Here is a 20,459-nt window from a genome sequence, read left to right on the forward strand (position 1 = left end):
GTGCGGAGTAGCTGCTTATTGAGTGCTACAAGGTTAAGCTTAGACCAGTTCCTAGCTTTAAATTTCAAAGAGTCCATAAATGTGCAAAACATGCATCCCAGGCACTGAAATATTACTTCTCGAAAACTCACAGGATTGCAATGAATTGTAGTCTATTCAGATTCATGCCACTTTTAAACTGATATTTTGTGTAATATTTATAAATCATCAATTAAAGTATTGTCAAAAGTATTCTGATAATGCCTATTTAAATCTAGATATAGCCTCTGTAGGCGCCCCATTCAGTGCATGGTCATTAATAATAATATTATTATGAAAGAAATACTTAGATATTGAAAAACAATACTACATTCAAAAGACATAATGCCAAATGTGCATGTCTGTTTACTAAATATCCTTTCTTAATCACATTGGGCTTTTTAACTACATTCCAAATGGGCAACATTAATTTCTAAATTAATGGAGCATATTACACAAAGGGATTATCAATGAAATAGCATCATACAAATCTATGCCATTTCTAAACTTTAAAACTTCAGGCTATTTAAGGCACACACATTGCTCGCAAATTAATCCAAAATGTTCTTACCAATAACACATACTGAATATTGATAGCTAACACTTCTGCCACATACCCTAAATTCTGACGCCACTGCTTGACCTGCTAAGACCTGTATGTTAAAACAGTGCACCCCCAGCAACCATTTTGAGTTCACAAGCCAGTGAAACCAGCCCCCCTGCCTTGCCCCCCCCCCCACAACAGGGATATTCTACATCAGAGGGGGCTTCTGTGAGCTGTTCAAACTGTGTTTACTAGGGCCAGTGCAATTTGTTTTTTGGCCAGCAGAGGGAGTAAAGTGTTATTCAAACAGTATTGTTAGATTTAAAGGTAGTGTTTCCTGCAGTAGTCCAAAGTGTGGATTGAGCCTGTCTGTCTCCTAGGAGATTCTGAACCGAAAAAAAACTCCCCAGCCCCCCCCCCCCCCCCCCCCCCCTCCCTGGCCAGCAGACCATTGGCTATTCAGCTACCAGGCAAGTCTGAGCCTCCTCTCACACCTGCCCAGATCCCGTAAGGCCTTGCTGGGTGCACCCCATAACATTCTCCTCCATCTTGTGAGTTGCAACCTACCTGTGCCCCAGACTGCAGTGAGCAGAGTCCAGGAAGTGGTAAGGAGACAGACTAGTGCTGTCTGTTCCCAAAACAAAAAGTTGTTTAAAAAACGATTTTCCCTTTCTGTGATTACTTTCTTTGCCTGTGGTTGTTACAGTTTAAAATTGTAGTTTTGTCCTGCCTGCGATTGCCTATTTTATCACCTGTTTTGTGTTTTAAAATTGTGGTTTTTCCCTGCCCATGATAGCTCCCATTTAACGTGTTGAATTGTGGGATTTGAAGTCCAACCTCTGTAGTTTATCCCTCTCATTCCTTGGTGACAAATCTGTTTTCCCTCCAAATTTCTCCTTTGCTCTGTGCTAAGACCTATATGTTAAATCAGTGCACCCCCAGCCATCATTTTGTGTTCACAAGCCAGTGAAACCAGCCCCCCTGCCTCCCCTCCCCCCAGAACAGGGATATTCTACATCAGAGGGTGCTTCTGTGAGCTGTTTAAACTGTGTTTACTAGGGCCTGTGCACTTCGTTTTTTGGCCAGCAGAGGGAATAAAATGTTATTCAAACAGTATTGTTAGATTTCAAGTTAGTGAGGCCTTTACCTGTAGAGTCCAAAGTGTGGATTGAGCCTGTCTGACTCCTAGAAGATTCTGAACAGGAAAAGCTGCTTCCAACTTACTGGCCAGCAAACCTTGTCCGAGGTGTTTGGGACATTATATAGTCTGTTAGTGTTTGGTACATGTGTACACTGATTGGCGGTTGTATCTATTGGATTAGGGTTGATGTCCTCATTGGTTGGGTATTTGAGGGTTCCTATTGGTTTCCGGGTCTGTGATTCAATCATTGTAGGGTTAGGATTTCTATTGGAAGTAGGGACTAGGGCTTCCTATGTTATTGGCTGTTGGGAGTAGGGTGGGACTAGGGCTAGGGTTAGACCTTTAAGTGGAAGTAGCAACTAGGGCTTTTGGTGTGATTGGTTGCTTGACTAGTTTTGGGACTAAGAGTAGGGTTAGGCTTTCTATTGGAAGTAGGGACTAGGGCTACCTGTGCCATTGGTTGCTTGGACTTGGGTTGGGACTACTGGTAGGGCTAGGGCCTTTATTGGATGTAGATATCAGAGTTTTTTAATGTATTGGGTGCTTGGACTAGGGCTAACATTGGCTGTACGGCCCTGGTCTCCTATTGGTTCTAGATTTTAGGGCTAGTGTTGTGATTGGATAGTGTTAGGGCTAGGGTTCTCATTGGCTGAAGGGGTCACCAGATTACTAGGGCTATAAGAGGCCAAGCTTAGGGCGTCTCAGCCCGGGCGTCGAGGCTAAGGGCAGAAGGACAAGGGCAGTTGCCCGATTGATCCTGTTCGAGACTGACAAGGGCCAGGGCCAGAATTTATGCCCTTCTCATTTAGAAATACCCAGCCCACAACATCCACATCCACAAACAGAGTAACACACTCACACCAAATGTACACCACGCACAACATTATGCACAGAGTAATATACCAGCATGCACAACAATATATAAGCAATTGTTTTCACTATAGATATGTACCTATCTTTGTGTATTACTTTGTATAAACATGTAAAATAATATGTTAGCCCTTTCCGTGCTGATGACGGAACCGCTCCGTCATCAGCCGCGGTGACGCTGTGCTGATGACGAAGCGGTTCAGTCATGGCCCGCCCGACGCGCCCGCTCGGCGCTGATTTCGTGCCTGCGCGGCACTGATTTCGAGCAGCATTTTTTATTAAGTGGGCGGGGACATGACGGAACCGCTCCGTCATGAGCACAGCTCAACCGCGGCTGGTGACGGAGTGGTTCCGTCACCAGCATGGGCGTACCGCGCCCCCCCCCCCCCAAGGGCTGTGGCGTAATAGCCGCCGCAGCGATGCGGTTAAGAGAAAAAAAGAATAATAAATAAATAAAAATCATCTTTGGTCTACATGTACATACTTCAATTGTGCATCTATGTACCTCCCATGTACTTGGATCTGTGTGCCTGTTACTTTTCTCCTGAAAAAGCATATCCAATGCACTACCCTATTTCTCATCCTGTGCCTCTATCAATATCTTTAATCTACATATACTTACCTCCTTTATGTATCTATATACTTTCAATGTACTTATGGATCTATTTTTATCACTTTCTTTTAATTTAGCATTTCCAATGCACTACCCAATTTCTCAGCCTATACTTCGCTCAATATATCTTCTAGCCCAACCTTCCGACTCATCTCAAACTTCTTTCTACTACTCCTTCCAATGCACTACCCTATCTCTCATCCTATACATCAATACATCCTCTACATCCACTCTCTCCTCTATCCCAAACGCCATACCACTACTATGATCGCCAAAATAACCCTTTCTAAACTCTCTCCCACTCTACCCCTCCTTGCATCATCTGACACCTCTTTTTACTATACCGATCCCCTAAAACAAACCTTTCTAAACTCTTCTCTCTGACTCCTCCGCTCTAAAACTCCTTTTTACTCATCCAAAAGCCTCCTCCTACTGCTAAGACCTAAAAAAAAAAAATCCTTCACCCTTTTATCCCTCCACTATCCTTTTCAATCAAAATTAACAGACTAACATGTTCACTTCTCAAATTCCATATTCAACTATACTAATATACTAACCAAATAACTGAATACCATATCCACTACTCAAATGACTTCATATTTATACTATACTAATTTTCAACACTAATCCTTTATGGGTCCCGGAGTGGTGTGCTACTCGCCAGAAAAGCGCTTCAACACCCATCAGGGGAACAAGTGCTATATGAATGCAAATCTTTCTTCCCCTTGTATCCCTCTGCTATTCTTCTCACTCCACGTAACTGACTAATATCCACCAATGAAATTACTTTATATTTCACCATATTAATTCACCACTAATCCTTTATAGGCTTCCTGAATATTGTGCGTCAACAAGCGCTATATAAGTACAAACCTTTGTTCTCCTCTATCCTTCTGCTATCATTCCAAATCCAAATAACTGACTAACCTATCCACCACTTAAAATGTACTTGCATGTTTCACTATACGAATTCAACACTAATCCTCTATGGGTCCCGGAGTAGCGTGCTACTCGCTGAAAAAACGATTTGACGCCTCGTCAGGGGTAGTAAGCGCTATATAAATGCAATTATAATACAATACAATAAACATAACATAGGGCATTATTTAACCTATTTACCTCTTTAAATGTGGGATACAGACAAATTCTAGCATTTCAATCATATTGCTAACTCAGTCATGAAAAAGGATTGCCCTCACCAAGTTTGATATTAATTTTACAAAAAGAGCATCATAGTAAATGTATTCTTGATACGTAATAGAGCTTCTGGGCATCTTCGGTTTTCTTACCTCTTACAATTGCTTTTAGGTGTTTGGGGTTATGCTTTCTTGCGGCAATTGCATCATTAAGAGCAGAACGAAGGTTACCTGACGAAAAACAAGAGAGAATAGTTTGTGTTAAAGTATTACATTTCAGCTTGGTATTGGAGACTTACACGCTGGGTATGCTTGCAACATTTCTATAATTTAAAGATCCTGAGAAATCTAGTGAGGAGTTAGTTGCACTGATATTGCATGTTTTCCCCTTGCAATGCCCTAAAAGTGGTATTATTTCCTTGAAACACAATTCCACCTGAAAACATTCACATCATCCTAAATTACCTTTCTCAGTCTTGCTCATTACGTTCAATGCTCGGTGAGACAGATTCCCTTGAGAATCACCCTTTGCACATTTATAAAACAATAAAAAGATTTTAACCCACTTGATGGTTTAAAAGTCTTTGCTCTAACTTCCATTGGGTCCATAATCCAACATCAAAGCAAGAAAACATCCTTTAATACCAAAGCTAGCAGAATGAGAAAGGAGAGTCTTTAAGGAGGACTGGGACATGGAATAATGCAAATCACCCTCAAGGAATCAAGCCACTGCCTCCTCGTCCATCTTCTTCATCCCAGTCCTTATGCTGTGAGGACACATCAAACATTACTGTTCATTTATCAGGGCATCCTCACTATTTACCACTTTGAGAGCAATTTTGTCCCTCAATTACTCATTCTGTTTCAAATAAGCTCTGGTGTTTCTCACACCAATAGATTTTTTTGTTCTCTTTTGGCAATTCATTGGCAACAGCGAATAACGCTGTAAACGGATCCCAAGGCCAACGAGTTACAAAACTTGGTAAACTGCAAAACACTCTGCAAAGCAACAAGGTAATGGTGCTTATGCCTGAAAGTGCCTTAGGGCCTGCTAACCAGGCCACAGTGCCAGTGTTCTCTCCCTAAAATACGATGTAGCAAATTGGTACTCCCAATTGGCATGGACTTTATTCCCATTATAAGTCCCTAGTAAAGTGGTACCAAGGGTACACAAGGCATCGGTAATAAAGGAATCCCCAGGGCCTGAAGCACTATCGGTGCCACCCAGCGTGACCCAGGCCTGCCACTACAGGAACAGTGCAAACTGCTCCAACTCGACTTTGCCATCACCATGTGTGGCAAAGTCAAAGCACTGTCTTAAATATATGTCAGTCACCCCTAAGGTAGGACTCCTAATCCCAGGAGGCAGGGTGCGGTATATTAAGGTGTGGGCATAAAAAAGCAAGTTGTGTATGTCCCTAAAGTAGCCCTTTCCATTAAGAACTACTATAACTGTTCAGCTGTCCATATGATAAAGTGAGCTTGCGCCTGGGCACACTCAAGGTTTCCAGCTCAAACTAAGTGACTCTTCTCCCCTCACACGATTAGTGTCGAGGTTGATGTGACGTGCACCCAGGGGGCCCCATTAGAGGTTGCCCACCTAGTTGGCCAAGCCTTCCTGTGCTCCGTCTGGCAGCCCGCGATTGCTGCAGCCAAGACAAGAAGCTGGCCTCCTGCCAGGCTGTGTGAACACTCCCAGAAGTCAAGAACAAAGACTTGGCCAGGAAGGAGGAGTCACCTTCTAATGAAGTGGCCAGGGGTGGGGAATTTATATCGCCCGACGCCCGGAACATGTGGATTTTAGTCAGAGACAAGAAGTTTTAAACTCTATTTTGTCCGATGGGCAAGCAGACATTCTTTCTACACTGCTACGGACTGTCAAATATTTTTAACGAGCAGCCTAAAATTCCTTGTCTGTAACTGTTTTTTTAACCCGTAAATACGGTAAACAGAACCAGCACTGAGGCGATTCTGAATACAATCTATGAGAAACTGGAGGCAAATCTCGCCAGTGGAAGGAAATGTTTTACGCTCTCTGATTTGCTGGAAACCCGAGTCTGTTCTCGAGGCTGAGATCAGCTGTTGAGTTTAGTAAACGTGTGGACTTTTAGCCCCTCTCTTCGATGGTGTACTCGGTTAGGAACTTATAATATGTTCTTTTTTTCTTTGGCGTGCAGTTGTCCTATTTGGTTTAAAAATGTTGCTCCATGTTCGTGTCTACGAGCCCAGGGCGCTAAGGGCATACAAGTGCAATGGAGAAATGCATGAACGTTACACAGGACACAGTCGACTCTGCTCAGAATCAAAGCCCCAAACACATCTGATAATTTTGAATTCCCACTGAGCCAGCGTAAAGCAGATCTTTACTTGACTGTGCTGTTAGGAGTCTGCAAGCCTTCTGCAGGTCGTGAAGCACTTTCGGAAGAGCCCAAGAAAGAACTTATTTGAAAAAAATTCAACATTGGAGCGAGAAAAAATGTAAGTACTTTAGGCAGTATGAAAGATTTGTTTATGTAATACGGAGCTGATGGGAACGTAGTGTCAGTCTTCAAGTGCCACCGTCACTACTTAGTCATTAGGTAACCAAGTCTGCCATGGAAAACCCACACGTCTGCCTTGCGATTGTTTGCAGCATTGCAGATCAAGTTTCCATATGGACTACAGCCCCGACCCCCCTCTTGCCTTACACTGTAAACACAGAGGATGCAAGAAGCAATGACTCAACACATCCTCACATGCAGGGTGAATTCTAGATCGACCTGTGGAATCGTAACTAAAAAGGAAGTATTTGTCTTTACAGGTCCATTTAAAAGAGTATGCCAATTCATTTTACAGTTAAATGTGCACACAAAAAAATCTAATGCACGGTTTCCAACTTCTAATCTGCCTCAGAGTGAAGTGTTCTTTCTCAGTGGTTAATCTACATTAATCTGTCATGACTGATGGCGGGGGTTGTGCTATCAGAACATTTTATAGCCGCAACATCTGCCTGCCCTTTACATTTCCAAATGAAGTCAGGATAACAGGACCTGTATTTTGTTAGGAAAAGAAAATCCTGCACCTACAGCTTCATCCACCTTTGTGTTTGAACTGCATCAGCAACTAACATGGACCACTTTTCTTAACACTGTTGTCGGAAAACAATTAAGGACCGTCTGGTATATGTTTATCAAGTCCCAGAAAACAAAGCACAGCCCCCTTAGTTCCCACTTATGCTAGTGCCAAAAAACATAACAATTATTTCTTTTGCATTATCATAGTGGCTATTGCCACTTGAACTGACTATTAAATACATTTGTTTTGTCTGTCTTTCCAGTGCAATAATAGATGGTTGGATGCACGGGTTTTCCCCTCTGACTTCATTTTCATTTAGTGAAGAAGTTTTACCACTAGCAAGCACAGCTCAATTCACATATTGAAAATGGAGTTCTAAGAAGCCTAAGGTCTGTGAGTAGGTGTAAAGTGAGAAGGAGCAGTTGCCACAAAACAAACGGGGATTTCAAGACAGTGTGCTGGAGAATGAATGGGAACGGGCCTCTGGTAGGATGTGGAAATGAAATGGAGTCTGCAATGACAGGGATTAGGTGAAGTGGAATGGAGATTTTGTTAAAATAGTAGAGGAAAATGAAACATGTAGAGTATGGTAGAAGAGTAGCTGTGCAGACAGAACAGCCTGCATATGGTTAGAGATTTGATGAAAAAAAGGTATGCAGCTTAAGGTGGGTGGCTGATATAGCAAGACTTCTGGAGTCAGCCTGTGGTGAAAGATTGGAAGCAAAAGGGAATGGTGTTGCTGGCAACAGAGTGGATACTATAAGGTAAGCTTGGACCTGTGATGAGAAAATGGCAATGAAAGAAATTGAGGAAATAGTGAAACATAATGGAAGACTGCATTGTGAGAAAATATATGAAAGGGAACACGTAGGCTGTGGTGGGAGAGCACCCCCTGCTCTCCCACCACAACACACTAAGCATGGAAAGTTCAAGAAATAGAGGGTGAAGGGAATTTATGCTATACTCTAAGAGTTGAGAGAAGGAACTCATAACTCTGTGTCGTGTATGGGGATATGCAAGCCTATGGTGTGTGTGAGAATAAAACCCGTAGACCATCAGATCCATTTAGGCAACAGCTAGGACAAGTTGATCTCTTTACAGGACAAGTAGATTTCTGTTTCCTTTAGTCCCCTGGACAAGTAGACTATTTTAAAAATTCCACACCCCTGAGTGGCACACCAAGGCAGTGAGCTTCAAAGAATTCACTGCCTCTGGCGGATTCCCAAAGGATGAAGCCACCCTCCCTCGCCACATATGAATCCAGGCAGGTGGGAACATTAGATGGAGGGTGTATACCCCCAGAAAGCCAGCTACAACCTTAGGGTAGGCTACCACATCTGTACAGCCAAGGAAGGTTTCTGCCATTTTTAGAAGTGGCAGAATAGAGGGTTCTGGGTAGTAACAGTGACCCCCCCCGATCAGCTCAAGGTCCGAGGGGTGGGGGGTGATTAGCTGTTGGGGAAAGTAGCCCAATGTCCACTTGCACCCACACCCCTAAATTTAGGATTTAATGGACACCACTGACACCAGAACCTAAGATCTGTGAAGACTACAATGTAGGACAAAGAAGAGACCAGAGTCTCTGACAACATGAGATGCACAAACGAAAGGCGTAATACTTTGCACCGGTGGCAACAATCCTGGAACTGCTGACTGCGACTCGTCCTGGACCCAAGATTGGCTTCCCCGGACATAGGTACCCCTTTGTGAACCAAAGGCAACTCCAGACTTCCCTGGACAGGTAAAAAAAGATACCTGAAACTAAAGAAATCGCTGGCCATCGGGATCGCCCAAAAGTAGATAGTTCAGTGCTTTGTGGGAAATGTAGCCCTGACTTTCAGCAAGTCTGAGGCTCTACTGTGTCTCCCCAGACCTCTGGACGTCGAAGTACCGATTTGCTGGCCTTACCACTACCAAGGCTTATTGGAGAGTAGTAAGGCTATCACCCCTTTAACTCAATACTGCATAATGAGGGACCCCTGCAGCACCTTCAACCGACTGTCGAGCTTTTGCATCAGTTTTCCCCCCAGCACTGACATGCTAAGCAGTAAATTCAACACCACTGTGGTGGCCTCTCGGGCCAGGTAATATCAAGCAAACTGTTGTTAATGTTAATGTTATCGGATTTCTAGAGCGCATAGCTGCCCGTAAGCGTCCCAGCGCTGAACAAGTACTGATGGAAAGAGAGGGAAAGAAGCTCATGGGACCAGCCATGTTTTCAAGGATTTTCGAAATGCCAGAAGATTAGGTTGGGCACGGAGGTCAGGAGGCAGGGAATTCCACCTCTTGGACGCATTATAGGAAAAGCGCCGGCCTCCTGATCGTGCTCGATAGATCTTGGGTAGTTTAGTAAGGTTGGCATTGGATGATCGCAGGGGTCTGGAGGTGGTATAGGGAGTGACCAGATTTCTGAGTATGGGTGGGGGGGGGGGGCTTTCCCATTCAGAATTTTGTGTGTGAGGCAGAGTGACTTGAACTGCACTCTTTCCATGATGGGTAGCCAGTGCAGAGCTCGCAAGGCTGGTTTGGCTGAGCAGCAGTTCCTGGTGTTGGTCAGAATCCTGGCGGCTGCATTTTGAACTACTTGAAGTTTGGTAGTGACTTTTAGAGGTGCACCCAGGTAGAGTGCATTGCCGTAGTCTAACCTTGACAAGATGAGACCCTGTATCAAAAGTTTCCTTGATTGGAAAGGGAGTAGAGGTAGGATTTTTCGGGTGGATCGCAGGAGACCAAAGCAGACTCCGGCAGTTTTTCTTGCTTGGGTTTGCATGGTGAGGTTTTTGTCCAGCCACAGACTGAGGCTTTTAATCTCGGGCTTAGGGGTTGAAGGTTTACCCATGCAAGGGGGCCAGAGGGAGTCTGTGAGGAGGTGGGCTTGATTTCCCATCACCATGATCTCCGTCTTGTCGCCGTTGAGCTTTAAGTGGGATCTGTCCATCCAGCTGACAATGTCAATCAGGCAGGAATAGAGGTCTATGTTGGGATTTTTCTGCAGGGTGAGGGAAACCACCAGCTGCGTGTCGTCTGCGTATGTTAGGAGTTTTATCCCGTGTGGGGTGACTATCAGTTCCAGGGGGGACATATATATGTTGAAGAGTGTAGGGCTCAAAGAAGAGCCCTGGGGCACTCCACAACGTACAGGGGTCTCTTTGGATGAATAGCTGTCCTCTATGACCTGGAATGATCGGTCTTGCAGAAATGATTTCAGCCAGGATAAGGCGAGGCCTGAGATCCCAAGATCGCTAAGTCGCTGGGCCAGGATCTGATGGTTGACCGTGTCGAAGGCCGCACTTAGGTCCAGGAGGATCACTGCCACTGATCCTCCTGTATCCATGATCTTCCTGGCCTCCTCGACCACCGTCAGCATCGTGGTTTCAGTGTCCTGACCCGGTCGGAAACCTGTTTGTGAGGATTTGAGTAGTTTGTTGGTCTCGAGATAGTTAGATAGCCCGAGAGTTTATGAATTTTTCTGTTATTTTGCTGGTGCATGGCAGGAGGGAGATTGGCCTAAAGTTGGAAAGGTTAAGGGGGGTCCAAATTTGGTTTTTTTAGTAGAGCCCTAACCTTCGCCTTCTTCCAGCTGGGGGGAACCTTTCCGTTGCTCAAAGAGGCATTGATTACGTTTACCAGTGGTTCGAGAATAGTCGGTGTTACCAGTTTTAAAATTTTTACTGGGGCTGGGTCTGAGGGTGAGCCGCTTTTGAGTGACTGGAGAATCGGCGCCAGAGTGTCGGGGCTTATGAGGGTAAATGAATCAAGTTTCGAGTTAGGCGCTTTGATCTGTTCTGCCGATGCCGGAGGATGATTCATATTGGAAAGGGGGGGGGGGAAGTTTTTGTAAGATATTTTGGATTTTTTGGTCAAAGACAGCGGCCAGTTTGTCACATTGGTAATCGGAGGGCTCGACAGATCCTGCCGGTTCTGGTGTTTTTAGGAGTTGTTTAACAATTTGGAAAGTCTCCCTTGATGAGCAGGATGCCGAGCTAATTTTCTCTTGGAAGAAGACGGTTTGTGCATTTTTCAAGGCTTTTTTGTACGCAAGAATTGACAGTCTGTAGTCTTTCTTGCGCTCAGGGTCGAAGTCTTTCCGCCATACTCTTTCAGCTTTTTTACAGAGTTTTTTTAGGTGGCGGGTCTCCTGTGTAAACCATGGGGCCGGGTTTTTTTTACGGGAGGTGAGGTGCGGTTTTTTTGGGAGGACCGTGTTAAGGGAGTTTTCGATCCAAGAGGCGAACTTTTTGTCTGCTCTTATAGGGTCTAATTCGTGGATTGGTTTACGAAATACTAAGGCTTGTTTCCATTTATCGATGTCTAGTTTGGCCCAGGGGCGCGTGGGAGCGACAGAGGGCTTATTGGGGGGAGAAATGTTCGGTACTTCCCATCTGAAAGGGATGAATAGGTGGTCCGACCATGGCAGAGGGATCGGGGCGTTGGTTTTAAGATCATCGATGTTGCATATGATAGGGTCAAGTAGATGTCCGAGCCTGTGTGTAGGTTGGTTATTCTGGAGTTGAAGCTGAAGAGTTGCTAGATCTGCCAGTAGTTCTGTGGCGGTATCGTCATTGTCCTTATCAAAATGAATGTTAAGGTCCCCTAGGATTATCATGTAAGACGACGTGCTCGAGAAAGCAGTTGAAAATTCTATTAGGGAACTGCAAAATTGGCCTAAGGGCCCTGGTGGGCGGTAAATGAGGACTCTTGAGAGGGAGTTGCAAGGGGACAGTTGGATGTTGAAATGAACATTTTCACAGTTCAGTAGAGGGCTGTCGTGAAAACGATAAGTGAATTGGTTGTTATAAATAATCGCGATACCTCCTCCCTTACCCTTCGCTCGGTCTAGATGTTGCAGTAGGAAGCCCTGAGGTAGGGCCTGGACAATGTCGAAGTCCGATTCTGGTCTGAGCCACGTTTCTGTGAGAAACAGGATCTCAAGTTTCTCCTCTTCTAATAGCATATGTATTTCCTGGGTGTGTTTGGGCAAGGATCGACAATTTAACAAACCCATTTTAATGATTGTCGGGGGGAGTTGGTTCTTCAGAACTGGGGTGAATTTGAAAGGACAGTTAGGACAGTGAGTGCACTGGTTCTCACCTGTAAGAGTGTTGATACAGGAAGGCTGTAGGGGCTGGTTCAGTAGAAGCAGGGAGTCCCTGGAGTATGACAGACTAGCATGATTGGAAAGGTCCAGACCAGCATGACTGGAAAGGGTTGCTGGCCCTGGGCCCGTCCTGGCGCGGACGGGCGCAGACTGGCTAGCCTTAGGCGCGCCTTCGGCGCGCTGCCGGCGCGCCCGCTGCGCTCGTCCGCTGCGCTTCCTCCAGATGCACATATTTATTGGTGGAGAGGGAGCTCGAGGGGGGGGGGGGTGTGGCCTCGAGGGGGCGTGGCCTAGGTGCACACCGGCGATGGCGTCCGAGGATGTTTGTTGTGGCCCAAAACTGCTCTCAGCGTTAGGATCCGCTGTGCAGCGTTTTAGCCAAAGGAGGGTTTGTCAATTCAACAAGTGCTCAGAAATAAAGTAAGTTTTACATGAAGATACAATCAAGGTGACACTCAAAATTTTAAAAATTAGTTCTGCTCCCGGCTTCCGCCTCAGGAGTACTGTTTTCCAAAAAGCGCTAGCAATCAGAGCCTTTTGTACTGGTGCGGGGGGCGTGGCCTCGAGGGCTTGGTCCTGGGATCCGCAGCACCCTATCCCTTAGTGAGTTCCACGTAACTCGACCTGCAAGTGACCGATTGTCACTAGCACCCTTTTTCCCGTTGACCGCAATGGTAAAGTTGCTGTATTGAATTCCTTTGTGTTATGATTGTTCTAAAAACCATAACTTCGGTTGTATGTATCCAATCTCATTCATTTTGGTGTCTAAAATCATATACAAACTGCTTTTTTAATGAATTGGTGTTGGATATGCTTCAAGTCGTGTCAAGATAATTTGTTTAGCCCAGGGGTCTCCAAACCGGTCCTGGAGGGCCGGATCCATGCCAGATTTTTAAAATTACTACATGCATCTCAATGGGGATATCCAAAAAATCTGGAATGGCCTGGAGGGCCGGATCCATGCCAGATTTGTAAAATTACTACATGTATCTCAATGGGGATATACAAAAAATCTGGAATTGATCCGGCCCTCCAGGACCGGTTTGGAGACCCCTGGTTTAGCCCCACTATATGGTGGCCGGAAGATGCTGCCGTTCCCCCAAACACAGTCACGGCAGTTAGAAATCTAGGGATCAGATTCGATGCTACCCTAGCTTTTAAACAACAAGCACTAGCTGTGGCAGGAACCTGTTTCAGGATCATAAAAGTTCTAAGAAAATTCTTTGACCTGATACCGCTCCCAGCACGGAAAATGGTTGCAGTAGCGCTCATTACATCACGTTTGGACTCTATGCAGGGACAAACAGATCGTTGGCCATAAGATACAAATGGTGCAACACGCAGCTGCTAGACTGGTGATGAGATGGCATAGGAGGGCATCAGCCACAGCGCCAATGGATGCCCTCCACTGGTTGCCAATACACAAGAGGGTGCTTTTCAAAATCCTCTTAATTACTTTCAGGGCATATCATGGAAGAGGACCCACCTACATCCAGAGCATGTTTAAACAGTACAATCCCTCACGAAATCGGAGATCTGCAAAAGCTAACCTCCTTAACATCCCCAATTTTAGATTAAAAACTAGGGGAGGAAAGGCACTGGCGGTTCTGGGCTCAAAGGCCTGGAATAGACTACCCTCGCCAAATCACATCTGAAGCAGTTTTCAGGAAGACCCTTAAAACATGGATATACAGTCTATCGGACGTCTTGTGCAAAAGCCTAGACTGAATTAATACACTGGATCTGGCCGTCAGTTGACTCAGTGCCTCATTCCATCCCTGCCTAGTCTCTCTCGTAGCGCCAAGATGCTCCCTGGAGTGAAGGCCGCGCTTTATAAAAACCCTATTACATTACATTACATTTACATATTACATTATCGTCCATGTTGGTACTCTGAAATGCTTAACACATGTTCCTCTAGTAAAGCCTGATTGCTCTTTACCACACTACCAGGAGCGAGCCAAGGATTTATTATTGTGAATCCAAGGAAAATCTTTAGGGTATCAGGTCAGTACTGCTCGGATTACTTACTGGTAATCCTCACTACTCTTAGTCCTACTCGTCCTTGACTCAGTCATCACTAATGAGGTATCTTCCACTAACAGAAAACACAACAGGAAATGCTTTTTAGGCTCCACCAACCCTCCTGCCAGGGGCTATGATTACATAGCCAACAAACAGAAAGCACCTCCTGACATACCAACCAACAAAGGCCTGAACATAAGCATGACTGGGTCGAGGACGAGTAGGACTAAGAGTAATGAGGATTACCTGTAAGTAATCAGAGCATTACCTCTACGTCCCTCGTCCTCGACCCCGTCATCACTAATGAGGCATACCAAAGCAACGATAAAGGAAGGCCTTTGGCACGCCACACACAGAACACAGACCGAACACATAAGTGGAGTGCAGCAAGTCAACATGCTTAATGAATACACAGAATCAGGTGAGGGTGGGAACACCCCCCAGAGCACGCAACACACCACAACCAAAATTTGTACGGTCAGACAGAGCACAATTCAAACAGTAATGCTTCACAAAAATAAAATCAGCTGCCCAAGTCCCAGCCCGACAGATCTCATCAAGGGAAACCCCATGAAAAGCAGCCCAGGAAGCAAAGACACGCCTAGTGGACCGGGCCTGAACCCCAGCAGGGAAAGGCAGTCCAGAGCCCTGATAAGCCAGAGAAATAACAGATCCAGCGACCCAGTGTAAGGCGGGATGCAACCTTCCCCCGATCAGCCAGACCAAACGTCACAAAGAGGGAGTCAGAAGAACGAAACACAGCAGACCAGGCAACATAGATAGATAATGCACGCTTCCCATCAACAGTGTGCAAAAATAGCTCAGCAGGAGAGGAAGGAGAAGGGCAGAATGAAGGGAGGATCAATTCCTGAGAAGAATGAAACAAAGAATGAATCTTAGTAATAATAAACCCATGATCAAATCAGAGAACCACTGCGTCATCCATGAACCATAAGAAAGGAGGAGAACAACGTAAAGCAGTGAGCTCACCCAACCTCCGAGCTGAAGTAATGGCCACCAGAGAAGCCACCTTAAAGGAGAGGACTTTGAGGTCAACAGACTCCAAAGGCTCAAAGCGAGGGGGCTGGAGAGCCCCCAGGACCAAACAAAGATTCCAAGGAGGAACAGAAGAATGAGCAGAAGGAGAGGAGAGAGAGAAACTGTGAAACAACCGAGATACCAACAACCCATCCGAAGACGGGAGTGAAACCTGATCCCGGAAAGCCCGAATGGCAGCCCAACTGAAGGCTATTAGCGGCAGGGAAAGAGGTAGAAGACAGATCAAGCCCAGAACACCAGGCGGAGAAGGAAGCCCAATGTTTAGAGTAGGAGGACAAAGTAGACTTCCTATGGGATTCCTGCATCACAGTAATAATGTGGTCAGGCAAACCCCTGACCCCAAGAGACAGCCGTTCAACCTCCAGACCGCCATGGTGAGAGAGACTAGGTGTGAGGAAGAGGTTAACCTCAGGGGAGACGGGCAGAGAGTCAGAATCCAAGGAGGACCCACCGCCAGACTCAGCAACAACGGGAACCAGGACCTCCAGGGCCACTGAGGTAAGACAGCCACCACCTGCGCTCCCACCCTATGCACCTCCAGCAGAAACGCCAGAATCAGAGGTAAGGCATACAGCAACCAAGGAGGCCACAGGAGAGACAAGACCTCTACGCCCCAAGCAGCCAACTCCAGGGTCCAGGAACAAAAGAGGGGAAGCAGAGCATTGGTCCTGGAAGAAAACAAGTCCAGCCTGGGAGTCCTGAACCTCCGGCAGAACAACCGGAAAATCCTGGGAGAGAGGCACAAAGTCAGATGACGGAAACCTGCGACTCAAGGCATCTGCCACCACATTGTCCAAACCCCGATATGTTGAGCAGAGATGGCCAGAAGATGAATCTTCGCCTAACCTGCAATCGCACAGGCCACCAGATTCAAGGAAGGACTGCGAGTACTATCCAGGTGACTGTTGTCGGTCCGCACTAGAACACTGCACCCCAGCAGTCGATCCTGGAAGAATCGAAGAGCACGCTCCACAGCAGACAGTTCCTTCCAGTTGGAGGACCGGCGGGACTTCAATCTCAGCTAACGAGCCTGGACAGACCACTGACCCGGAGTAGCACCCGAGAAGGACGCACTGGCATCCGTTGCCAACACCACCGGAAGGGGTGGTCGAAGCCACATCCCCTTAGAGAGATTTGAAGAATCCAGCCACCACCGGTGAGAGGACACAATCTCCAGAAACACTGGCACCGACACAGTGTAGTCCGAACCAGGAAAGGCACCCAGTGTGAAGATGCAACAGAGAAGGCTGAAGATGGAACCTGGCCCACGGAACAATAAAGACTGTTGTGGCCATGTGACCCTGCACTTTGAGCCACTGAAGAAGGGGACTGAAGGCGCAGAAGCCTGGAAGGAGGAAGGAACACCTTGCCCAGAACAAAATTGAGGTCCGCCCCAATGAAGGACCTCCGGGTGGCAGAAAGCAGGTGGCACTCGGAAAGTTCAGTAGAAACCCATGGCGCTCTAGCGTATGAATGGGAAAAGACAGGTGCCGGGACATGACCATGGCCAAAGGTGCCTGGAGAAGCCAATTGTCCAGATAAGGAAACAGACACTCCCAGGAGGTGAAGATGGGCCACAAGGGGAGCCACCACTTTGGTGAAGACCCTGGGAGCGGAACAGAGACCAAACGGAAGGACACAGAACTGCCAATGACGACCTCTCAGGTAAAACTGCAGAAATTGTTGATCCTCCAGAGCCACAGGCACATGAAGATACACAGCTTGGAGATCCAGCGTAGACATCATCCAACCCGCTTGAATCAGAGGGCTCACATGTTGCTGTGTCTCCATCTTGAACGGAATTTACCGGACAAACTGGTTCAATGGCTGGAGATGGATCATAATCCGAAACCCTGTGACTTTCGGAATGGGAAAAATGATAGAATAAGTCCCCTGACCCCACTCTGACCGAGGAACAGGCACAATTGCCTTCTTCAGAAACAGGGACTGCACGCCGTCCAACAGTGACCAATGACGAGCCATGCCCAAGGGGATCGGAGTCCGCACTCTGCCTGATGGCGGCGGAGGGGAAAGGAACTTGATCCGATACCCACGGTGGAGGACGTCCAGAACCCACTGGTCGGTTGTTCATAGACAACAAGCAGGCAAGAACAACCGCAGCCTCCCACCAACCACTGGCAGATCACCAGCAAGATCTCCCCGGGGGCAACATAGTCAGGAACGCTGAGGACCCTGTCCCACATCCTGAGGGGTATTCTTCAGAAACTGGCGCTGGCATCCATTACCAGTACCTCTTTGTCTCCAAAAGGAAGACTTCTGTAACCTCGAAGGCCGACGGAAGGACTTGGCATTGGAGAAGAATGACTCCTTAAGGCGAGGTTGATGCCGAAGGAAAAAGAATGTTCTAGCTCTACCTAGAGTAGGTTTGATAATAAAAATAAGACTAGCACAAAGCCCACTGTATGGGATTGGTAATATGTTATGGTTCCCTAGCCAATACAACCGGCAGAAGCACTTGTGTACAAACATTGGGAGAACCTTGAGAATGTGCAGACATACATACAAACATGCCAATTAGTCACAGTTCGCTATCACATTCAGGACTTCTCCTGTACAGGTGAGCACCAAAAAATGAGCCCAGCAAGACCAGACAAAGAGATAGGTTTTCCTAGAAATAAGAGGGAAAAGAGGCTACACAGATGGGAGGCACTGCTATGGTGAAGCAGAGCAGCTGGTAGGTGTGGAAAGCCTGACCCTACTTTGGGGCTGCATGCTCGACAGCATGTTAACAGACAACAGTTCATGCAGTCAAACTGGGCCATCCACTGTGGATTTGCGCACTTAGCTGAGAACATGGGTTACACAGGCAAGACCTCCCTGCGACATGTCATTACCTTCTGGAAGATTGAAGGTGGGATGCATAAACTAACCTGTTTGCATTGTGTGCCACTTTGTGGGGTCCACTGTTGTCCCAGGACTGAGATGCTCATGATGCCACCTGACCTAAAACTGATTATTCCTCAAGTCACACACTCAAAGCATTAACCAAACATTAGCAACCAGCAGAGTGACAAAAAAGGCCACGAGTTACAACTTTGCACTTTGAAGGAGAGACCGCATGTGTACCTGAAGTTATTGAACAACATGCATAACCTGCTCACCCCAAAACACAATTCCAGAGGGGTCAGCCTGCTTCTCTCGTAATACTCTGCTCATCAATTAAATGCTGTGTCTCCTACTGATTCTGAGCAGTAGAGAGATCTGTGAGCTAGCCAAATGAATGTGCACTAGTACAAAACCAGTGAGCAAGCAAGAGAATTGGGCAGGAGAGCCTGCGGATGGAGAAAGGGCTAAAACACATCCCCCTTTTGTACAGTAATGTGATTGTTTGCCCAGTCTTTCAAGAGGTAGTAATCCCTCACACAAAGTGTGGCATTGACTGTTCATTGCTCATGAAGTTTATGCTGAAATCCCCTGTGTGGAAGTGGATGTGAGCATATGGAGGAAAACATCCACGATATGCTTGCTTTAACTGGCACAGGGTAAGGTCAGTCTGGGGTTTTTGTTCAATGTACTAGTTCACAGAATCAAAGGAACATTTTCTGGTGTCTGGTTCTCATAGTGTGAAATTGAAAAGCCTTGGAATTGCTCATGGACGTGGGCCTAAAGGCTAGCATGTGGGCAACCTGGTCGATTTCACCAGACTACACATACTTCCAACATTTCCAATGATCACAAGTTTGGGCTAGTTGTGGAAAGCAGGCAAGACATTAAATATTGTGATAAAGCATACGTGACAGGATATAAAGTATGAACCAGGTACAGTACTGTGAAAACACATCACTCGAGCATAGTGCACCACTGGAATCTGAAGTCGAAAGATCTATACAGTAAATCAACCTCCAGATAGGCATGCCCAAAATATAGTCCAAACAGCATAGCCTAAGCCATACACGAAGACTCGCAGAGAATAGGCTAACTTATAGCTGAAAGAAGGAAGGGGCATCATGAACCTCTCAACCAAAGATGGGAAGCAGAGCATTGGTCCTGGAAGAAAACAAGTCTAGCCTGGGAGTCCCGAACCTCCGGCAGAGCAACCGGAAAATTCTGGGAGAGAGGCACGAAGTCAGAGATGACGGAAACCTGCGACTCAAGGCATCTGCCACCAAATTGTCCAAACCCCAGATATGTTGAGCAGAGATGGCCAGAAGGTGAATCTCCGCCTAACCTGAAATCGCACAGGCCACCAGATTCAAGGAAGGACTTCGAATACTATCCTGGTGACTGTGTTGTCGGTCCGCACTAGAACATTGCACCCCAGCAGCCGATCCTGGAAGAATCGAAGAGCACGCTCCACAGCAGACAGTTCCTTCCAGTTGGAGGACCGGCGGGACTCCAAACTCAGCTAACGAGCCTGGACAGACCACTGACCCAGAGTAGTACCCAAGCCGGACGCACTGGCATCTGTTGCCAACACTACCGGAAGGGGTGGTCGAAGCCACATCCCCTTGGAGCGATTTGAAGAATCCAGCCACCACCGGTGAGCGGACACAATCTCCAGAGACACTGGCACCAACACAGTGTAGTCACGAACCAGGAAAGGCACCCAGTGTGAAGATGCCACGGAGAAGGCTGAAGATGGAACCAGGCCCACGGAACCATGAAGACTGTTGTGGCCATGTGATCCTGCACTTTGAGCCACTGTAGAAGGGGAACCAAAGCCTACGACAATAACACCCTCAACAGGGACTGAAGGCGCAGAAGCCTGGAAGAAGGAAGGAACACCTTTCCCAGAACAAAATTGAGGTCCGCCCCAATGAAGGACCTGAGGGTGGCAGGAAGCAAGTAGCACTCTGAAAGTTCAGTAGAAACCCATGGCGCTCTAGCGTATGAATGGGCAAAGACAGGTGCTGTGACAGGACCATGGCCAAAGGTGCCTG

The 20,459-nt window shown here is 46.6% G+C and overlaps 1 protein-coding gene across 1 annotated transcript in view; it reads right to left on the reverse strand.

Moving 5' to 3' along the window:
• TTC4 (tetratricopeptide repeat domain 4) overlaps positions 1-20,459 on the reverse strand; it is a 166,174-nt gene that overhangs the window by 114,503 nt on the left and 31,212 nt on the right. The window contains exon 4 of the mRNA XM_086952633.1: positions 4,476-4,553. Within this exon, the coding sequence (XP_086808759.1) occupies positions 4,476-4,553 (78 nt within the window). The remainder of the gene's footprint in view (positions 1-4,475; positions 4,554-20,459) is intronic.

The sequence above is a fragment of the Lissotriton vulgaris genome, chromosome 1_1 (assembly GCF_964263255.1).
Source record: "Lissotriton vulgaris chromosome 1_1, aLisVul1.2, whole genome shotgun sequence".
NCBI lineage: Eukaryota > Metazoa > Chordata > Amphibia > Caudata > Salamandridae > Lissotriton > Lissotriton vulgaris.